Source organism: Thermobia domestica, chromosome 13 (assembly GCF_964235325.1).
Source record: "Thermobia domestica chromosome 13, izTheDome1.hap1.1, whole genome shotgun sequence".
NCBI lineage: Eukaryota > Metazoa > Arthropoda > Insecta > Zygentoma > Lepismatidae > Thermobia > Thermobia domestica.
In genome coordinates this window covers 13331357-13354263 of record NC_137466.1, presented here as the reverse complement: position 1 = coordinate 13354263, position 22907 = coordinate 13331357, and the positions used below count along the sequence as shown (strand labels likewise).

At 36.1% G+C, this 22907-nt stretch overlaps 1 protein-coding gene across 1 annotated transcript in view; it reads left to right on the top strand.

Annotated features, from left to right (window-relative positions):
- The window catches only part of LOC145667498 (pancreatic triacylglycerol lipase-like), a 256451-nt gene that overhangs the window by 33117 nt on the left and 200427 nt on the right, over positions 1-22907 (top strand). Inside the window, exon 3 of the mRNA XM_081734975.1 lies at positions 4758-4945. Coding sequence (XP_081591101.1) covers positions 4758-4945 — 188 coding nt within the window. The remainder of the gene's footprint in view (positions 1-4757; positions 4946-22907) is intronic.

Here is a 22907-nt window from a genome sequence, read left to right as displayed (position 1 = left end):
TTGTTGAGTTAGTTGGCCGATGATTCATCTGATGAAAATCAATGTTTGTTGGAAGTGTGCAAAGAAGACTGTGTTTTCTTTTTGGAGGAAATCGGTAACTTCCAATGAGTGGATCAGAGATAATGAAAAATCTGTGGAGCAGATCGCTATTTGTATTAGTTCTTGTGGTATTCCTCGTTAAGAATTCCCTGTATTAGCCTACCTGTGGTGCTTATTTCTGGACTCTTGTTCTTCCTCCGAAAGCTCGCCAATAGGAAGAATACAAGACGAGACTTCTTCATCCTAGTTCCTGCCTGGGGAAAGGCACTTGCAAGTTCACTCAAAATTGTAGCAGAATCCCTCTGTCTGTTTTACTTAAATGGCCAACGACAGTTCCTCATGGCTCGTTCCTTCAATGCGAATCTTCACTCTATGTTTCTTTGACTTTCAGCTGCAATCACTGAAGAATGTGTGCTGCCTTCCAAGATGACGCTGGGATGTACTAGGCTGCAATGTCATGAGGTCAGGGAACTGAAGATTTCATTCAAGCCAGGAGGAATTATTTTGCAGAAAACGTTCAAGATGTCTTGATGCTGTCTTCCACACGAAGTTTGTAACTGAAAGTCCTAAGTGGTGCCTTAATAGATGATAAATCATCATCAGATAATGGGGAGTAACCAACTGATCGCTCAACAAGCGTCCGTGAGGTATCAAATCTCGTCGAACTTGAATTCTGTACCCATATCTCAAATAAAGTGTGATAGGGAATTTATAGCACCATTGTTATTAAAAAACAAAATCCTTTAAGTGCGCAAATTTGCGCAACAACTCTTTTCACTTTTGAAAAGTCTGAATTCTCAGCGATACCTTACATACAATTTAACACTGGAATAATGCGGAATAATATACTAAAACTCAAAGCTCATTTTTACATTTCATTATAATTGTAAGTTGAACACTTAAAAGTTTTCCGTACCTCTTTTCACAACGAACAAAATGTACTGCAACGAAACACTGCAATTCAGAACAGACGTAATATGACCACCAATACATGCCCACTTTCCTTTTGCTGTTGCACGACTCATGTGATTCACACTGGACAAGCGAAGTTGCATCACAGATTTTCGAACGCGCACTGCGTAAGCACTGAGCAGGTGTTCCGACAAGTTTGGGGTTATCTATGGGCTAGATTAAATAACAGAATTGGAAACAAATGCTGTTTTGATAAACTGTGGTTATTCTATTATTAAAATAACTAGCAATTATATGCATATTAATAACATGGAAAAATGGATTATGTCCTCCTAGATCATCAAAATGTCACACTGTGCGGCGCTTCGTTTGCTATTTTCCTATATTTTTCTTTCTTCTTGCTCGTTCGGCGGTTCCTTGCTATTAGCGCCCGTGGCTACCGCCGAACGAGCAACAACAATGGGAACTTTTGCCATTATATTAGAAATGTTCCTTAGGGTTCTGAGAATTACAAAATAGTTGTTGGTCAACATATAAGTGCAACATCTGGGTCGTGGGTTCCTTAACCCTTTAGCACCCTGCATATTTACAGACATCGATGGAATCTTTTTAAATGACCGTAGATCAGACTGTTAGTGCAACATTGGAACAAGTTACACCTCGATCGATTTGCAATACTGTAAGCGTTCAGTTTACGTAGAGAACGGGACATTTCTGTGTACAAAGCAAACGTAGTTGAGGGATATTTCAAAAAAATCCCATAAAAACTTCACTTGTCGAGATTCTTTTAGCATTGCAATGGCACGAGTACGACTTTGTGTAAATCTCCCGTTTTATTTTTCTACAGAAAACAAGATACTAATTATTCTAATTGATTTTCTCATTCTTTATATTATGACATTCTGTTTAACGAGGAACAGTGCGTATTTTGCCAGAAATTGAAACTACAAGTAAAATGGGGATCACGAAAAGAAAGGGAAAGGATGTTTAATGGGAAACTCTCTACTGATATGTGTCACTAGAACAGCTGAACGTACAATTAATTAACACCTATTCGATAGGAAGATAAATCACTGCTCTTACAGATTCAAGAAGTGGATCTCATGCCAGCCGAAATGAGATACCACAACTTGTACCTGATCGTCGAGCTGAAATTATTCATGGAAGAAACATACCTAAAGATAAATTTGTTGAAGGCGCACTCTCTGCAGGTAGGTCAGTATGTGGTTTGGTTACTGAAGCAACTTTAGTGTTACTGCCAGCTGAAGCAACTTTAGTGTCAATCACCACCAACAGGTCTGAATTCCATCGCGGGTGCCCACGACAAATTAATACATCCCAAGATCTTAAACTTAACTCATCTCCTTTTTTTGTTTTTAGTTTTTTACTTTCAAGTAATACAGGCGAACTATTCTTTTTGCTTCAAGCAATACAGGCCCAAGTCTTCGGAAAACCCGTGTCGCCAAATTTTTAACGCAAGAGGTTTGTTCAGCTGATTCAGGTGTACCATTGTTGATGCCAAAACAGATGCTCCTAGCTATGACAGTCAGATAACTCTGACAAGCAGCACACAATTAATAACTCTGCTTAACCGTACGGGCCACTCATCTTCATATTCACAAATATTTGGATTAGTAACAGGAATGTGTGATTGTGTTGTCGAACGTGGTGATTACCTCCGACCATCAGTCTTAAAAGATTATTCATTTGTGTTATCCCTCTTTTGATGGGATAATTTCCGAGAATTTGTGTATTAATTTCTGTTAAAAGGGTAAAAATAAACTGCATGAGAGATTAGATAAATCTGAGCTCATGGAATGTAGCATTCCCACAATGGGCGGCCACGAAGGAACTCACACCTATTGGTGGTGATTAAGAACAGCTCACAGTGACAGTAAATCAGTTTCAATAACCAAAACATTTACTGATATACCTGCACAAAGTGCGCCCTCAATGAATTTATCTTTAGGTATGTTTCGTACATGAACAATTTCAGCTCGGCGATCTCATACAAGCTGTGGTATCTCATTTTGGCTACTATGAGATCCACTTCTTGAATCTGTAAGAGCAGTGATTCATCTTCATATCGAATAGGTGTTCCTGTAATGGCACGTTCAGCTTTTCTAGTGACACACATCACTAGAGTTTTCTGTCAATAAGATTAGTCGTAAATCGAATCAGGGACCCCATGCACCAGAAGTAAACGCTTTTTCACTGAGTCACCGTTCCCCCTCTCTAAATATGTATTTCCTCGTCAATACCCACGAAAGAGATTAAGGGACTCCTCTATAAGACTATAAACACAAATCACAGAGCAATACTAAGTCAAAGCCTCTAAACTTCTAAATATACTCAATTTTAGCCGGTCATGTGAACAAGCTAAGTACCTCATATGTTCAGAGGTACACAATAAGGACGCGCAGAGCCCTGCAAGATATTTTGTTTCAAACCATTCTGAAATTCAGGGGGACGGACCAATGCATCTCTACCAAATTTTGGAGAGTAATAGTACTTTCTCTTCCCAAAATCAAGGTCAGTACCCTGTCGCATTATATAACTTGGCAGGGCTTAACGACTGATTTTACGTGCTCTGAACTCGGCTCTGGTTGGCTGAGGATAAAATAGGGACATCGTGGTGCACTTCTACTCTCATTTGCAGTAAATACGAATATTTAATAGTCTATTACTCGTGCAGCTTTCAGAAGCTGCAGAAAGGTAATGAAGTCTATGAATGCTAAAACATTCACCTTACAGGCTGCGTGTACACATAATACTTTTTCAGTTGCTTGTTCCGTGGCTTTTAGTGACATAACGACCTGCCTCGTGCTAAGCGATTACCGTACGCGTCTTTGGCGTTGGAGACCCAGGTTCCATTCCTGGCGGGAGCTCATGTGGTTCGGATTCCACGTTAATCACTAGGTCCACGTCTCATATAGCCTCGCTACTGAAAGGGACGCTAAACTAAAATCAACTCAGTTCAATGTAGTGATACAAGTGAATCGGAAAGTACTTTAGGCCGCTAATACTTTATTTGAGAGGGAAAGTCACACTACTGTCAGAGGTGCTTGGTTGAAATGTTTCAGGTAATAATATCCTTGCTTCAATAACGGCGTCCTGACTAATGTTCAAATCGATGAATAAGTTATGATTGCGTTATTACAAATGATATAAATGTATTTTTCTTAAAGTATTACTGATATACTTAATATGAAAATTTTTATATCCTTGAAAATAGATATAAATCTTGAACTAATTGCGAAGGAGACGTAAACATGTAGAAAATAGTTGTAGAGGCATCGCGGCATGCATTAAAGTGTTTTGAGGAAACAAAAGATCAATATTTGGCATCTGAAGGTGTTTTATGTTATCTCAAAATACTTGCGTGTAAAAAGCAATAATACTATATATTGGCATATAATACATGATTTTTAATAACATGGAGAACATCGTTAAAAAATTGAGAAGCGGTTGTTCAAAAGTAGGTAGAGCACAAAACACTTGTTTTTTTTTATTTTTACAAGAATTGCATTTTCGTTCTTAGTGTACATAACCTCTATCGAGTTCTGACAAAACTTTCATCATTTAGAATTCTATACACATACACATTTCGAGACTCGTAAATTCTGATTCCACAGCTTGATTGGTAAAGTAAAAAGTATACCACAAAAAGCGTACCTTAGTTTCTCAAATTTTGCTCTATTGAGTTTTGAATAAAACGGTCCTCAATTGTTTTTATATTTATGACCAAACTTATGCTAACCTATCTGTATTACAATATCCGTATAATATTAATCTCTTTAACTTAGGTGTTCTGCACCACACTGGATCAATCTTCGGTTTATATAAGGATTTAAACAAGAATGGTTGTTACGAGGAACTTGATGATCGCTGTGTTCTAAAATGGAGAAAAAGGTGGTTAGATATCAGGTATCCTAGAAAATTGGAAAATATAAATCTAGAATTTTCTATTTTCACTCCTGATGATGACAAAGTGGTAAGTTACTGACGCTTTTATTTCACAGTAATTAATCATAATAAAAATAATTATTATAATAAAATACCTTATAATAATATATATATATACATATATATATATATATATATATATATATATATATATATATATATATATATATATATATATATATTTGCTTAATAATAAAATATTCTAATCCGTGTAAGGTTGTATAATACAAACACTAATAACAAAGTTGATTCCTGATATAACTGTTGTTTCACGAGAGGTTGAAAAAAATCAGCATTAGTTAGTAGTAAATAATATGAAAAGACTTGCATTGTGTTTATACAGTACTAAATTGAACGATGCCTTCAAAAGACGCTTGCCTAACGATAAATACTTATAAACTTCGTAATCAGTGGCACAATTTGGTATTCGGTTTGCTGTCTTGAATCCAACTGGAAGGAGATACGCACGTTTAGAATCAATACAAAATTTGTGGAACTGGCCAGTCCATCTACTTAATATCATTACATGTAACTAGTGGTATTCTGGTCTGGAATTTCTCTTCCTACGGTAAAATTTTCTAGATCCTATTAAGACGGTAATCAGTAGTGCAGTATGTGAAGCTCAAATTTTAATGAAGGAATGAACAAATTAGTAACAAGTTGAAAATTGGTACGTATGTTAGGAATGATGTTCTAAACAACATACTAAACGGCCCATGGAATCCCACGTGATCTGCGCCGCCATATTGGAAAATGGCCGCTGGAAATATCAAATGAGCAATACCCAGATAAAAATAGCAATATCTTCGCTATGGTTGAACGTAAAGAGATAAACCTAGTGTCGCTTTATAGAACATAAATAGCACAACACTTTTTTATATAGAGAAACAATTTTCTATAAAACGCTCACTTTTAGAAATATTTAGCTCTACAGGGTGGTCCATAAGTCTTAGCACAGTGGATTATTTTGGAAACAAATATCTTTAAAGGAAATCTGTCTAGCGGAGGGCAAAAGTGGGTAAAGGAGCTACCGATTGATACATACGTGATAAATGGCGACCATCTTGATGGCCGCCATTTTATACCCAAATTATGTTTTCAAATGGGAAGGTAGGCATGTGACACAACAATTAACACTGCTGTTTGTAGGGAATGTAGTCCTGCAAACAGAAATGCGTTATAATTTCCTATTCCAAAGTTATGACACCCCAAAGTCCCACCTACAGAGTGTGATCCAAATGTTGCTCGTCCATTGCAACACATAATCGGAGTGTCTTAATCCAGTTCTTATGAACCCGTAACAACACAGTGGGGGTGATTCTATCACAGGCATCCTGAATACGTCCCTGTAAGTGTGCAACATTCCGAATGTTCTTCTGATACACCAGGTGTTTTAAGTGTCCTCATAAAAATATTCTAGGGACTGTAGTCCGGCGACCGCGCTGGCCACTCCACAGAATCTCGACGACCGATCCAACGTCCAGAAAAATTCAGATCTAAGCATTCCCGCGCGGGCAGCGCACAGTGCGGTGGGGCACCATCTTGCAGAAAGTATCGCGGCAAGGTCGCATCAGGGCGGAAATGCAACATAAACACCAACTCCTGTAACATGTTCAGATATCGGACACCATATAGGGCACCAGGAATGAATGAGGTTCCTATGATCGACGTGTTCCATATGCCACACAACACCATGATATGAGCATGGGTAACCCTCTTGCAGGGTTTGATCGCATGTGGGTTTGCATCTGAGCAATATCGCATGTTCTGGCGATTCACTTCCACATCCAAATAAAAGTTTGCCTCGTCTGTGAAGAGAACGCTGGCTGGGGAATGCGGATCTCGGTTATATTGTGACAAAGCCTAATTGGCGAATTCCATGCGCCGGTCTGGATCACCATGTCAATGGTTGTGGACAAGGTGCAGGTTGAAGGGATGCCACTTTCTTCGTATGGAGAATCCTTATCACGGAAGCACGTGGTATGCCTGTTATCGGTGATCGTTGTCTTGTGCTGCGCTCCGGACTTTTCACACTCACAGCAAGCACCATGTCTCCTCATCTGTCGAGGTTCGTGGGGAACCTGACCGTGGTTTATCGGCGACGTTACCACTTACATTGAATTTCCTAATGAGGTAGTTAATGGTATTGTGGCTTATTGCAGGTCTTTCGGGGTGGCGCGCGTTGAAGTCCTGGGCAACCACATGACTGCTTCTCTCCCCAGACATTAGGATGATCTCAATTCTTGCTGTCTCGCTCTTCCTGCAACGAAAAGAAAACTTATCAAATTTAGGGCGTCACGTCTTTCTTGCAGCGTTAATCCTATAGTGTGAGCGCACCAGCTGAAAATTAGGTCAACCTAGAAGTAATTGGTATAAAGCTAACTTTGGTCTCATTTGATCCAGAATCCATCCAAAATTAACACAATAAAAGCTCACCGCTATTCAAGTTGGGATAATGTATATAGGGTAGTCCCAAGTTACGGAAATTATTATATAAAGAGCATAAAATGATATTCTGTAGAATTGCTTTACGTAGCAAAAAATTGACTCACATGAAGATTTTAATTCCTTCACGGTGGAAAACTGCACCCTTTGACATCTATACATCCTCTTTTAGTCACAGATCTATGCGCACATACAAGGTGGTACAAAATGTTATTTTTCTATCACGTAATACAAGCAAAATACATTCTGTTTGAGATATAGAACGTTCTAAAGATTATAATTTTGGTGAAGTGTCGTGTTTGGAATATTTTGCAGTATGAAAGAAATACACGCTTCTTAGTGTATAATTACGCATAAGAGCTCCTTCCACACGAACTGAATCAGATAAAATGAAAATTCATAAGTAACAATAAACAAATACCTGACCCCTTTATAAATAAGCAGGCTGTGTAAATTGCAACTGAAATTGAGCAAACGTTCATTTTAAATAAATTTTATTGCATATTGAACGTAATATATATGTCTACATTTCGTTGTCAAGATCTTCATCGTCACTGTCACACAAATCGAGAATATCAGCATTGCAACATGATAGATCGCAACATAATGACAGTGAACACATGATAATACACACTTCAGTCATGCTTTTGATACGAGCAGATATTTGTGTTGCACGGGTTCCTGAATGAAGACTTGCACTTGGAGCGGATTACCAGGAGATTCTCTTTCGCTGGTGCCGAATTGGTTTGAATTAAAATATAAGTCTTATTGCCAAGCATCCAGTCCCATTTAACTGGATCGAGAGCATTGTGGATAAGTGTTTTCCAACGTAGTATTTGCAATATACTATTCTTAAAATATGGAAATACGCAGCATTCTCCGTAGGAGGCAGTCTTTCCGGAATAATTACGTTTTTTGATCCGACGGTTGCTGGTATGTAACTCAAGTGCCGAAGTTTGTTTAAAGATATGTCAGAGACTCTACTATACAGAATCGACAGTATTGCTATGCCGATTGCAGCGACATCTGTAGGATTTTCTAGACAAGCCAGGAGTGAACTACTAAATCTTTTGCCTTTTATGAGCTTTGGAATTTGTTATATGTATTAGGTTTTACAATACCAAAAATCGCAGATACAGTATCACATCCACTGATGGCATGAATTGTCAGTAGATATTATGACATAGCCGATGTTATATTCCTACATATTTCACACACTCTCACATGTGGGCCCTAACCGCTCTTGATTTCACTTTTTTTGCAACAAAGATATGACACATTTCAAGTCTGAAGTGGTATACTAGCACAATAATGATATCTGTGTCATCAGCAACCGCAACAATAAGATCAAAATTACCCGGCAGCATGTTTCAGAGCTGTTGGGACAATTAGGCAGTCGGCATCTCCAGTGGATGGGGCAATATCATGACCGTCTAATGTAACACTTATAGGAACACATGTTCATTATAACATAAAGGTACACATGCTGTCATTTTGCGCGTGTATGCATTTTTAATGTTTTTAAAACTATTTTACTATTTAAGAACATCGTAAAGCAATAAAAAGATTAAAGAGCATTTAAATAGACAAACAAAAATTATTAGGCATGATTGATAATAAATGTATTAAAATTTTAAAGCTTTTACAAAAGCAGAAACTTGATGTTATTGAAAATGATCAAACACTGACATATTATATACTGGTGTAAGTTAAAATTTCACAAACTTCCTCAGTTTCTTTGTTCACATTCCCACACATTCTTCAGCACATTCTGTACATACTCTTTTTTGTCATTAGCCGCGGTGGCTCAGTGGTAGAGCGTTCACCTCTGGTGCTAAGGGTCTCGGGTTCAAACGCTGCTCCCGCCAAGTGAACTTTGTGGTGGACAAACACCGTGTGCGTGGGTTTTCTCGGGGTTCTCCCGTTTCCTCGCACTTTCTTCATTCCACCATTTCATTCATTACTCATCACCACCGTCTCCTTTAGCCTAACCGGCATAAACGTGGTACGTAAAACTCAAAAATTTGATTTCATTTCATTCTTTCTTCTTTGACGTTATCCACATATTGCAGGGTTGCACTTCGTGCATTTCTGCTATTTTCTTGCATTTTCTACCACTTCCTGTTAGCCACTTCTCACATGTTATCCTTTTCTGAAGTCGATCATCAGGTACGCATTCAACCTGGGGAGCAGCAATGTGTTGCGATATTCTGCGTGATGATAGGGACGGGGGATAGAGGAAGGTATTGTGAACGACGAGCGCGAAAATCAACCAGTGTTGTCAATATCAGAATGGAAAAATGCCTATCGGTCGATGTCTAGTTATAGGTGTTAAGTGCCTGTGAAAGAATACATTTTTGTTTGTTTGTAGTAGATGTGTATGGAGGAGTCAAAGTACACATCTTGTGTATAACATTTACGTCTTTCGTGTTCATGATAATTCGTACTTGGAGAATCATATCCATCAAATACAGTGGAAATTCCACGTTAGGACGCCAACAATACGAATAAGTGGTATTGTTTGATAGTATCATCCAATAGCATCTCTGAATTTTTCTTCATTCAACGAACTCGATGAAGTCCAGAGCGAACTTAATCCTACTTTTTTGACGAGGACACCGTGTAACAACCTTCGTAATCACTGTGGCAAGATTTCTTTATTTGGTTTCTGTATGAATCCATCTTTGAACAACGTTGTTGATGTAGGGCTAAGCTCATACGCAACGATATTGATGTTATGATCAATGTTGTGTACGGCCCACTGAAGGAAATCTCCAGGATAGAACTCTTTCAAGATGTTGTCGCCACAACCTACTATCGACTGCTTGTAGCCCATGACTTCGCTGCAAGGCACTGAAAACGCGAGTTGGTACAGTTCTTTGGTCAGCAAGCGAGTTCCAAATACATGATTCATTTGTACGATTTATTGCTCGTTTTCCTACGTTCTGTAGACGTTTACACAAGACATTGTTTGTTCAGGCGAAATCGACCATCGCAATTCTTGTGATAAACAGCTTCAGCTGCAACAACGTCGGCACAAGTTCGAAACCTTTCCGCAACTGTCAATCCCATATCATTTCGGTTGCTGCAGTGAGTAAGAATAATATCGCAAATTTTGTAAAGTTTCAGTTATGTAAAACTCTTGACACTCTGGGTTATGAAAGTCAATTCTTTTACAACAAAATAAGCAATTCGTCTTCAGTTGAACTCTGGCACAAATCGGAGGCGTTTCGTTTTAGGGCACGGTGTTTGTAGTTCTCATTTTCTCTTCCGTTCTCTTCCTCACATTATTTAATTCTTCTATTGTTGTTGTAGTCATGGTGAGAGTCTTTGTGTATTTTCGCAACATCATTATGTTGGTAGGTTGCAATGATTCTATTTCAAGTACCATGATCATTCCAACGTTCGCCAAATCCCACCATCTGAATTCTACCACTTTTGGTGGTATCCAGACTACAACTTATGACACCTGTGGGCTTACTTCTGAATATACACGCCAGGTAGCCGTTTTATATGGCAGATATTTATTTACAGCCTAGTCTAAAAAATACATACAAGTATATATCTGCAACTTCTGTGAAGGGCGGGCTTCAAATTTATGTATCTTTGCAAAATCTTCTTTGAAAAACAAAATCATTATCTTCGCTTAATTAGACATGATAGTGGATGGTTAGCGTTCCAGTTGTTAGTGACTGTTTTTCCTCACTAACAATGTCGTTTTCTGATGTCACCCTGTATATGCACCAACTTTAAAGGAATGAAAAGAGCATGCACTTGTGTAAAACTGTGCATTCTTCCACTTTGAAGGGATTAAAGTCACCAAGTGGGTGACTTTTCTAATACATAAAGTAATTCTTCACAATATCAATGGTAATTTCAGAAATTTTGGACCACCATGTATATATTATCCCAGCTTGGTTAGCGGTGGACTTTTAAAGTGTCAATCTTGGATGGATTCTGCATCAAATGAGACCAAAGTCAGCTTTATACCAATTACTTCTACCTCTAATGCTACTACGCCCACACTACTAGATTAGGTGCGTATCCCCCCAGTGGTTTTTGTGTCAATCTGGCAACACTGTGTGTTGGTGTTCGGTGTCGCGTCTTTCAGTAGCTGAACCTTAATTGTTGGTGTTTGATGTGGTGGCAATAGTACACTTCTGTACCCCGTCTATAGTTTGTAAGAAATCAATAATCTCCTCTGCAGCTTGTTTGGGTGAAAATTGTCAACCGCGCGCTTATTAACCTAACAAGTAAAATATCAAAATGATCGAAGACAGAGACGAGAAAAGATAAAAATGTTGTTCTGTAATGGTCTGAGGAGGAAGAGGAGGAGTCGGAGGTGCGTTCTGATGACAGTGAATATTAAATTGATCATATGAGTGCAAGTGACAGATTATACTGAAACAGAACAAGATGGCCCATGATGATAATTTTGATCTTTTAAATGTATGTGCAATGAATGCACTTTGCTTTCTGAAAATCAATACTAACTTACCTCATTTGTCAGGAAGGAGATTTTTTTAGAGTATAACGCCTGGGAAAAGGCTAAAGGTCATTTACAACGCCCATGCTCTATTTTACAAGTTCCAGATAAAATTAGGAAGAGGGTCCGACTTCGATTCTTACTTGGTGTTGAGGAAGAGGGAATGGTCGATCTTGAAAAGCCATCAGGCTCCACAGTGCGTTGACATGCCTGAGGAATCGGAAGAGACAAACTACAAGGAAATGGTGCTTGCAGTGTAAGAGATAGATGTGTGGAGAACATGTCAAAGACATTTATGTAACATGCTTGCAATCAGTCTAGTAGTCATAAAAAGAAGTCCATTGTATTCAGCAGAACACTGTGTACAACCAAAACTATAGCCTATACTGAACATTTTCTAGAACAAATGAAAGAATCGTCATTTAAAGATGGTTTTACTTATTCTAGAGATATTTAAATAGGTATGTGACAAATGCCACCGACGCGCCTAATCGCGCAACAAAAACATATGCGCCTAACGCAGAGTTAATGTCATGTCGCTCTCCCTGTAAGGAAACAGAAAACCGTCAACTTTGTGGCGTCATACCTTTCTAACGGGACATGATAACGCATTTCTGCTTGCAGGATAGCATTTCCCTGAAGAGAGAAAAAAAGAAAAAACAGTGTTTATTGATATGCCAAATGGTTACCTTCCCATTTAAAAAAAATAACCTGGATCCAATATGGAGGACATCAAGATTTCCACCATTCACCACGCAAGCATCAATCGGTAGTTCCTTTACCCAAGTCCGCTCTCCGCTAGTCTGAATAGCGTTAATCATGTTTGATTCCAAAATAATCCATTGTACTAGGACTTATGGACCACCTTGTAAATTCAAAAACCCCGAAACTACCTTCAAACTGATTTAAAATTTCATTGAACTTAGGAAGTAATTATTAACAAGTAAAAATTTGACATAAATATTGGTAAAGATTATTTCAATGACATACTAAAGCTCCACAACTTCTTCGTTCGGCATATTGAAAAATGTCCAAATGTACGAAGTAATTGAAAGATTATATTTTCAAAATGAAATACAAAATCTGGACCGGGATAGATATTTGAGAAATTGTAAATGCAGTCCATCCTATGTCAATTACAATCAATATTGGTAGTAGGGTGAAATATTAGCTATGTGGTGTTTAAGGTTGTCGTCCGCCATCTTGGAATCAACTTGTTTATTTTAAATAGCAACATGGTCGTATGACATATTATACAATATCCTCGTTCGAAGAAAAGCCCAACGGTAAGTTTATTTTTCCAAACCCTGCAACTGTTTTGAAGTTGTGAATAAATTCAGGATATGTTACGTGTTAACTGCTATGAAATGTGCTGTGCGATGTTTCCAATTGAAAGATAAATATAAAGTAAAAAACAAGCTTTGTAACATCTCATACAGTATTACGTATTCTTTAATAACCACTAAAAGATAGAGCCTAGACACATAAGACAAATACAATCACATGACATGTTCAACATGCCCAGCGTTCTGTTTTATGCACATTCTTAACCAAGCGACCCAGTAGATATGGATTTTGCGAAGCATAGTTGATGATATTTGTTTACAGGCCGTAATGATTCTCCTTTTCAGGTAGCCAATGTGATTAATTTTACACTTGTAGACAATAGTCTTAAAGTGACCCCTAAGAACGAAATGCAACGGAGTTAGGTCGGCCCGTCGATGTAGACCTATCAAGCTGTCTGGAAAGTATTCATTCTGCCACCGACTACATTACGACCATAATGCGGTGGTGCCGCATCTTGTTGGCAATATTGATGAAATCACCCTTTCTTGTTCAACAAAAGTGGCATAACAGTGTTTTCAGGCATATCTTAATATTGTGCAACATCGAAGTTCCCATCAATGAAAACAGATCAAATAAGTTTTTCGCTCTATATTCCACACCACACCATTACCTTACCTCTACCTTGCATTTCTGATGCATCTATTAGCTTGAGATTTGTATTAGCCCAGTTCCAGATATTTTGATTGTTAGTCTCACCTGTTACATACAAATTTGCCTCGTCACTTAAAACAATGTTATGAGGAAACACTGGGTCACGAGCTATCTGGGTCAATGCCTACTCACAAAACATTTATGCTTAGAATCATACTCTGACAGTTCTTGTTTCAAATATAATTTTTAAAAGCGTCACTTTTTCCCTTTAATATTCTTGAACACTTTTGACACTAACATTATGTTTACTTCATAGACGCACATTCTTCGTACGACTTTTCACCAATACACCCAACACAGCTGCTGATGTGTCTGGAGAAGTTGCATTTTGTGGTTCTCCTGATCGATGTAAATCATCAACATTCCCTGTTGCCCTGTCACCGGATCGTGATTAGGATGTAGCTCTTTGAAGACGGCTGTTATTATTGCTGAACGGAGTCCTTCAGCGAAAAGGATAATTTCCATACTTTCCTATCGAGTTAGAAGTAAAGTAAAAGTAAAGAGGAGAAAAGTAAAGGGGCAGTCGGTTTCCATCTATACAATGTTCCACACACAACAAAATTTATGTCTAAATGATAGCATAATCTCTTCTAAATAAATTGACAACATCAAAACCGTTGCAGATTTAAAAGAAAGAAAAAAAACTTTAACGCAGGATTACTCAGTACTGGATAAATACAAATCTTAATTAGATAGATTCATCAAAGCTGCAAGTTGCAGGTAAGGTAATGATTTGGTGTGGAATATGGGGCGTAAAACTCAGTCGACCAGTTTCCATTAATGGAACCTTGGATGGTACACAATATGGAGATATGCTTGAAAATATTGTTATGCCACTATTGTTGAACGAGGAAAGTAGTATTCATAAAACCAGTTTGGGGCCACTTCCTCAAACCAGGCTTTTTTATATATGAAATCCCCCAGCATAGAATCTAATTGTACACATCGAAAATTACATCTTCCCCATATTGACACCATACAGGATACATCTTCAATCTACTTTTATGATATATAACCATAAAAGAATTTTACACCTAAACTTACATCTAAAACTTATAGTGCTGTCTTTGATTGAAAAAATAGTTTTTGTTTGATCGAAATCGGCCCACAGATGGCTGAATGATGATAAGTTAAAGTTAAGTATGTTGATTCGCTCTTACATACATATACACTTACGCTAGACGCGCATACATATATCCAGTTTACAAGCAAGTTGAGAGAAGAAGAATGAGCATATATGTACATGAGATTTATAGTCTCTTTCTTTTTCCTTTTCCTCACACCAACATACATATACATATATAGCAAAGAAGAAGGAGGAAGTAAAACTTGTACGCTTGCCAATTTTTTTTCTCTCTCTTATTCTCTCTCTCTTTCCCTCCCATCAGCTCTGAATGACAGAGAGGTTTATGCAATAGAAACAGAGAGAGAATGATTAACGCCGCAGTATGTCTCGCTTCCCATATAGATAACATTGGATTTAACGGCTTCACATAGCTCGGGCGCTGTATTCTTCGCTAAACTTTTCTCTCGTAACGATTCGTAACGATCAGAATTCGAGCAAAATATGTTGCGCTGTTACACGGCGGCCTTGTCGACAGAGCCACTATTTAGTTCCAAAACGTGTCACATGCGCGCGCTAGTGTTCCATATACAAAATGTATTTCTCAAATCTTCTCTTTTTCTCTCCAGAGTTGAAGCATTCAATAACTGAATTGTATCTGTATATGCAAAGGTCTTAGTTTTATGGCTTTATAACCATAAAACACTTAAAATTACAAGTTCGGATACTGATAATGGAATCTTCTGTTAACCTCGTTCTCTATAGGAAACAATGAGTTCTTAAACTCTGTCCACTGATCGTAATTCAGGCTGAATAGACAGCCGTTAATATCAAAAATTACTTGAACTTCGGTTTGCACATTTTTTACAATTACATTAAAGTTATTAGTATGAATGAACTTTTTTTTTATCCATTTCTAAATACTCCATTTTTTACTTATGACAACATATTTTTTTAACAAAAGAGACACTGACCAAAGCTTAAAACTTTATTTTAAATTATAATTTGTAACTGTTTCGGATATCTAGCATATCCGAAAGAGTTACAAATTATAATTTAAAATAAAGTAAAGTTTTAAGCTTTGGTCAGTGTCTCTTTTGTTAAAACAATTAATCCAAAGCCATGAATAGTCTTACTAACATATTTTTGTTCATTTTTGTTCATTTTTGGATTTACATACTGAACTCAACAGTTGGATAGTTACCTTTTAGACCAGTGTATTTCATTTTTATTCCATCTTTAACGATCTCATCAATCATTTTATCTGTTAAGTGTTTTGTAAATCTAGGTGGAAGAAAAACCTTGAACTTCTCACATTCAACTAATATGCTCTTTCCAAACTTAGTTTTAACCTTTTCCATTTTTAAAATTTCATATTCCGTATTTAATTCTAATTCTCTTAATCCAATAACCTGTTTTTGTTCAAGACTTCCAAGGTTGTTTAAAAAATCAACGTGTTTTGCCATCGTATTTATTATATAGAAAATCAAGGAACACTTTTCAATTTTTATCTTCACCAGAAAATATTTAATCATTTTTGTCAATTTCGTTTAATGGAAAAACTTCCATAAAACAATAGAAACATGCATTTAACTACTGAGGTTAAGAGGTCTGATGGATTTGTACCTTTAGATACGAGAAAATACTTAACAGATAGGGAGCTCCGATTGGTGCTGCCAAAAATATACATGTTGAAGTTTTGGACTTTCTCTCGACCTTCCTTTTGACCTTCCCATTTTCTCAGCTTTTTTACCACCATCTTTACAAAGTTTAGTTTCTAAAACTCTTCTACTACTTTCTCATTCTTGGGATCATATGTAAAGTTCTTTCGTCCAATTAAAATCGCATAACATATGGTATCAGCAGCCACAGCTTCTGCAAAGTCTACAACAATCTTTATGTTTGTTTTCTCATTTACGGATACATTTTTTCTCTTACTACAATTAATCACATACATTGGTCTGTTATCTATAAACTCTTTAGGGTCATAGTACATTTAGGTATTGCCACACGTTATTCTCTTAAACGCAGTATAATCTTCGTACATCTTAAAATAATCCTTGTTAGCAATATCTAAGTTTCTTGATTCTTTTGGAAATACCTCATTCCTCCCATTCTTAAGATAGATATTCTTTACCTTACAATGATCAAACTTACTTGCATCTGCTGTTTGTTTGCCACTTCTATTAGTTTGGAACATTACAACTACGAAATCAGGCATATCAAATTGTCTAGAATTAAATTGAGTAGTAAAATCTAACTCCAAGAAAGAACCTACAACAGTCTTCTGAACACATTTGTAAGTATGGAATGAAAACATGATTTTAGGTTCCATAAGAATATTCAACTTTAACTTGTTCTCATAATTAGATTCGTATTCAACAATAGGCATTCCTATCTCCATACTCTTTATTGTTATTTTTCCATCATGAGGAGCTGCCCCTGATCCAGTCCATTTGTACAAGACATCGTTATTGTTGTTAGCTTTTGTAAATGTTATTCTCAATACACCTTTCCACATAACCTCTTTATAATCACTTAAGAAGCCTGGAATTAATCTTAATGGGTACAAAACACTAAAGTCCTTTCTTAGACCAAGTTTATCATCTGTTTCAAATCCTGCTTGTTTTAAATATTCAACTTCTGGCTTGGAAATCTTTAATGTTCCAACAGCTGTAGATGTTATTCCTGGTACTTCAATTTTATCTATAACAACTCCATGCATTCTAACCTCAATTTGAGAAAAGAAGAATGGGAAGAAGTTATCTACAAGTTTTATAGTATCATTTGCACCAAATGTTCCTCCAACTGATGCACCAACAACTTCAAAAGTCATATGACAATCTGCTTTGTGTGGATGTATGAAACCATCCCCCACATTGAAATCAAACTCAATATCTTTGTTACCTTCATTCAAATTATTAAATGTTCTTGTGTTAGCTTTAAAGCTTTGTAACTCGTAACTCTCAACACTATCCATTTATTATAAAGAAAATCTTGAAACATCGCTTTTATGGAATATACCCATAAAAGAATCATACATAATAACAATTAAATACTTAACAGATAGGGAGCTCCGATCGGTGCTACCAAAAATATACATGTTGAAGTCTTAGACTTTCTCTCGACATTCTTATAATCCCCATCCCAACTTAACCTTAGCATTCATAGCAGTACCAACCCCAAAAGCAGCTAATCGTTCACCAATTGGCGCATCACTACTAAATGCTCTTTTCCATGCTTTAGTTTCTAGTTCCTTATCTGCAATATGTCTTGACTCTGTATCTTTATTGTCTCTGTAGTATATATCGTGTTCTTTACAAGCCTCATCTAATGGGTTAATACCTTTATCACCTCTTTCTAATCTTTCTTGTAGCTTAGTTCCCGGACCACAGTACGAAAATCCTGGAATATGTAATTCAAATGGGAGTTTATTAATCAAGTCATTTACTAATCCTTTCCCAAGCTTCTCATCATTCCAGAATCGTGGTGGTAATGTATTTAAGATCTTAATCAAATAACCTATACCTTTGGATCATTAGGAATAAACTGTGAAAGCTTATTATTAATCATACTCACTATACCTACTTTCTCATTGTAAAAGTTATGATTTCCAGCCTTTTCTTCTCCATCTATGACAATTAGCCTATCTATAAGCTTTCTTACGTCATCCATCCATACATATTCTTTAGGTATCTCGGTATATTGTTTAATTCCTTCACCAGTCCTTTTAGGTGTCGTGTTCTTTTTAGGAGTTGGGGGTAAAGTTGGTTTAATATAATTATCCCAAATAGGCTTGATAATATTAATGTACTTTGAACCTCTACTAGATGCTACCTTTTTATCTCGATTATATTTTTGGAAGGCAGCATCTGAGTCTATTATTATTTCTTTGTACTGTTCAAAATCATCATCATCATAATCTTCAATGGTTTTACTAGTATTCGTCGTTAACAATTCCCAGAGACCTTCTGTTCCTTTATAAGTTTTACCATTAATTATCAAATCATCGCCATTCACTTTAACTTCCAAATTTCCTATCTTGTTTATTATTTTTCCATCTTCTTCTACAGTTCTTATTCCAAACACAGTATCATTTCTTTTACTATAATATTTCGTTGCAATCTTACCAAATGACTGTGCTGTTGTTAAAGGTTCTACTCCTTCCACTTTGTCTTTAATTTGTTTCCTCATTTGTTTTATTTTTCCCGTTATAGGCGTATCACTACTACTTGGAGAACTATCATAAGTTATCTTTTTAGGTGTTTCTAATAGACTAGGATCTATTGAAGCCGTCTTATGTGTAACTGGAACAAGTTCAGTTATTAGATTTTTATTTTGTTCTGCTACTTCTTTGATCTCACTTCCCAAGTTTTGAATAGCATCAATTACAGGCTGCTCTTGTGTTTTAAATTTATCGTATATACCTGCTCTTTCTTTCTTCCAAGATTTGAAGCCCTTTATCTAGAACTCCTTCAACTTAATATTCTTATCAATTTCTTTCTCATCCATTTATTGTATAGCAAACGAACAAACGTCAATGAACGTCAAAGAACGTCAATAAACGTGAAAAAACGTCAATAAACGTCAAAGAACGTCAAATGTTAAAACGTAAAACGTAATAAACATCAAACGTCTATAAAGTGTTTTATCTTGTTCCTATACTTACCATTGTTTACCTTCCTTTTCATATCAATTACTATGAAACCATAATCTTGTTGCCAACATTTTGAACATATCTCTTTAAATTTATCATAAGACATATCTCCTCCAACAAACTCATTATACACATGTTTAAGATTAGTATCATCTTGCCTGAATATACATAGGAATTTGACGTTATCTCTTACAAGCTGTTTAGGTACTTTTGAATATGTTTGTGCAAGATAGAAACAGTCTAAATGTCTATGCCTACCTCTTGTAAAGTAATTTCTAACAGTATCTTGATTCTCCAAAATGTAATCGTCAAACACAACAACAGAGTATTTTTCACATTCATCAATAGGTACAATAGAATCATTACCGCCTAAGAACGTTGCTATATGCTTATTGAATTTTAGTTCTGCCTTCTCAAATCGATCTTTTAACTGCTCATACTTTGGCTGATTCATGCTTTTAGAATATATGTAGAAGTAATTATTGTTTAACCAACCTGGCTGTAATAAGAAGTTAAATAGCAAAAACGTTTTTACCACACGCCGACGGACCCACGATAAGGCATCGAACATCATCAGGTATAAGTTCTCCATTTCTTTTCTTAGCTGTTGTTTCTTTTATCATCTCTTTTACATCCCAATTAATAGTTTTCTTACTCATTTATTATAGAGAAAATCATCACCTTTTATGATCTTATTTGTCTTAGAGTATTCACAACCTAGAAACACCATCCAAGATCATGTAGACGAAAAAGATAAGAAAAATTTTTCAGAAGTTAAGAGCGGCAATTCACCGCCCCACGTTGGGATCCACCAGCACTGGACCCCTTTCAAACAATTTGAGGATGAACTGTAGGGTGAGCGTTTTGCTCACCCTTAAAATCTCTATATACCCGTTGATGAAGGTTGTGTGAGGTTGTTCATTTGGAAGGGTGTGCATAATGCGGACACCATTTGTAGTCTCCAGGTGTTACATTGTCTTTAAGGGCTTGATTTGTATTTACATAGCCTATCTTATATCTTTAAGTTGTTCTCTGATCTTAAGCAACGTATCTTTTATATATTCCCTATCCATTTCACCATTTAGTGTTATTATCATCTCTAACTGTTCTTTAAATGAGTTAATACAAGTGACAATGGTTTTATATTCGTCTTTTCTTTTGCTTATGTTTAACTTCGAAGACATACCTGTTATTATAGCACTTCCAGTTGCAAGAGACGTTGTTAATATCGAGTAAATTGTTACAGGTATAAAAATATTAATAAACCCAGTTGTTGCAGAAAGAATAACTGATAACGTGATCAAAGTGTAGTATGCATATTTAACAATTTGTAGTTTTCTCTTTTTCTTCTTTAAACTGTATTCTAACTTCTGAATGACATCTTCTATTAACTTGATTACTTTCTCTCTTGGAATATCTCTAGGTAAATCAAACTCGTTCATTTATTATATAATAAATGGCTAAGGTATTTAAGCTAACGAGTGATACTTCTGTTTTAAAGAAGAAACTCCATTACGAATTAGACAACAGGAGCAACTGTTTAAGTATAGGACTAGTTGGGTTTTACAGTACATATCTGACACCAAACATAACAACACAAAAAAACAGTTTCTCATATGGTGATAGACAAGTTTTTATACCAGAAGGGCAATACAGCTTAAACAGTCTTAATGAATATTTAAAATCTCAATCCATCAACATAACATTATCAGAAGATCATTTAAGAAATAGAGTTAAAATTGAATCTGATAGTAATGATGTTACAATTGGGAGTATAGGCACTGTCCTCGGGTTTAATGTTTTTGAAGTTTTAGAAAAGAACAAAACACATATTGGAAGTAAGTTGCCAAAGTTTAATCCGTTTGATACTATAAATGTTCACTGTAATATAGCAGATGGCATGTTTGTTAAAGATTCAGAATACACACATAGAAAAACAGGAATTATAGCATCATTCAAAACGGATGCTGAGTTCCAACATAGTATTATTTACGAGCCTACTTATCCATTATTTTTCCCTATATCCAAAGACAAGGTTGACAATTTTGAGATAAGGATAACAGATGAGAATGATTCCTTAATTGATTTTGGTGGAGCAACAACAACTGTACTTTTACAAACCAAGATTTTCTCTTAAATAAATAGGAAGATGTGTTCTATTAAAGGTTGTATGTTTAGTGTTCCTTATAACGAACTAAAGGATCTAAATATTGATCATGTATTAACAAAGAAACAACTTAACGATAAATCTAAGAAAATTAAAGAAGGTAAAGGAATGGATTTAACTTTAACTACTGCACAAATGAAAAAGATTAAGAAAGAGCATATTGGCGGTTTTATCTTTACAATTCCAGTGATTCTAGCAGCTTTAGGAGCAGTTGGCTCATTAGCAGGTGGTGCAGCAGCGATTACTAAAACTGTACTGGATGCTAAGAAGAATAAACAAGAACTTGAAGAACAAAAAAGACACAATATGGCTATGGAAGAAAAGCAGGGTGCTGGTAAACCAAAGAAGTCAAAAAACTAAAACCATTGACCAACTTCGATATAGAGAGGTTGGCTAAAGAACTAAAGATAAAACGATTTAGAGGTGTATTTATGAGTGATGAACTTCCACAAAAACCTTATGTAAATGAGTGTGGTATAGTTAACCTTGATAAATCAGAAAACATTGGTACTCATTGGATATGCTATTGGAAAGATAACAACATAAAGTACGTGTTCGATTCTTATGGTGGTGTTCCTCCTAAACAACTAGTACAATATCTTGGTATCGAAAACTTACTTTACAATGACGAACGAATACAAGACTTTAACTCAGTTATATGTGGTCATCTTTGTGTTAAGGTTTTAAATCTTTTAAATCAAGGGTATTCTTTTAGCGACGTTATGTATATGATTAAAAATGATTAAGTGCTTTTATGGTTTGTATCCATAAAAGTTTTGTTTAAGATAAATATGGAAGCTATACACAATAGATTTTTAGATTATTTTGAGAAGCATGAAGATGAACTAGATGCACTAGATAGATATAATTTTTATCAGTATTTTCAGGATGTTAGTGAGATAGACTTAAAAGATAGAAACAACGTATATAATGTTATTGATTTATGGAAAATGCTAATACCTAAATTTTTGTACACAGAAGAAGAGTTGGAAAAGTTACGCCCAATAATTACCTTAAAGGACTTGTTGTCGAATTATAGCTCTAGACCATTAGAGTGCAGTAATTGTGGAAGTAAGTCATTAACAAAAGGTATGAGCGGATACATTTGTGATGATTGTTCTGTAGAGAGTGGTTGGGTTTACAGTACTTGTGAAGAAACGAAAGCTGCTTGCGT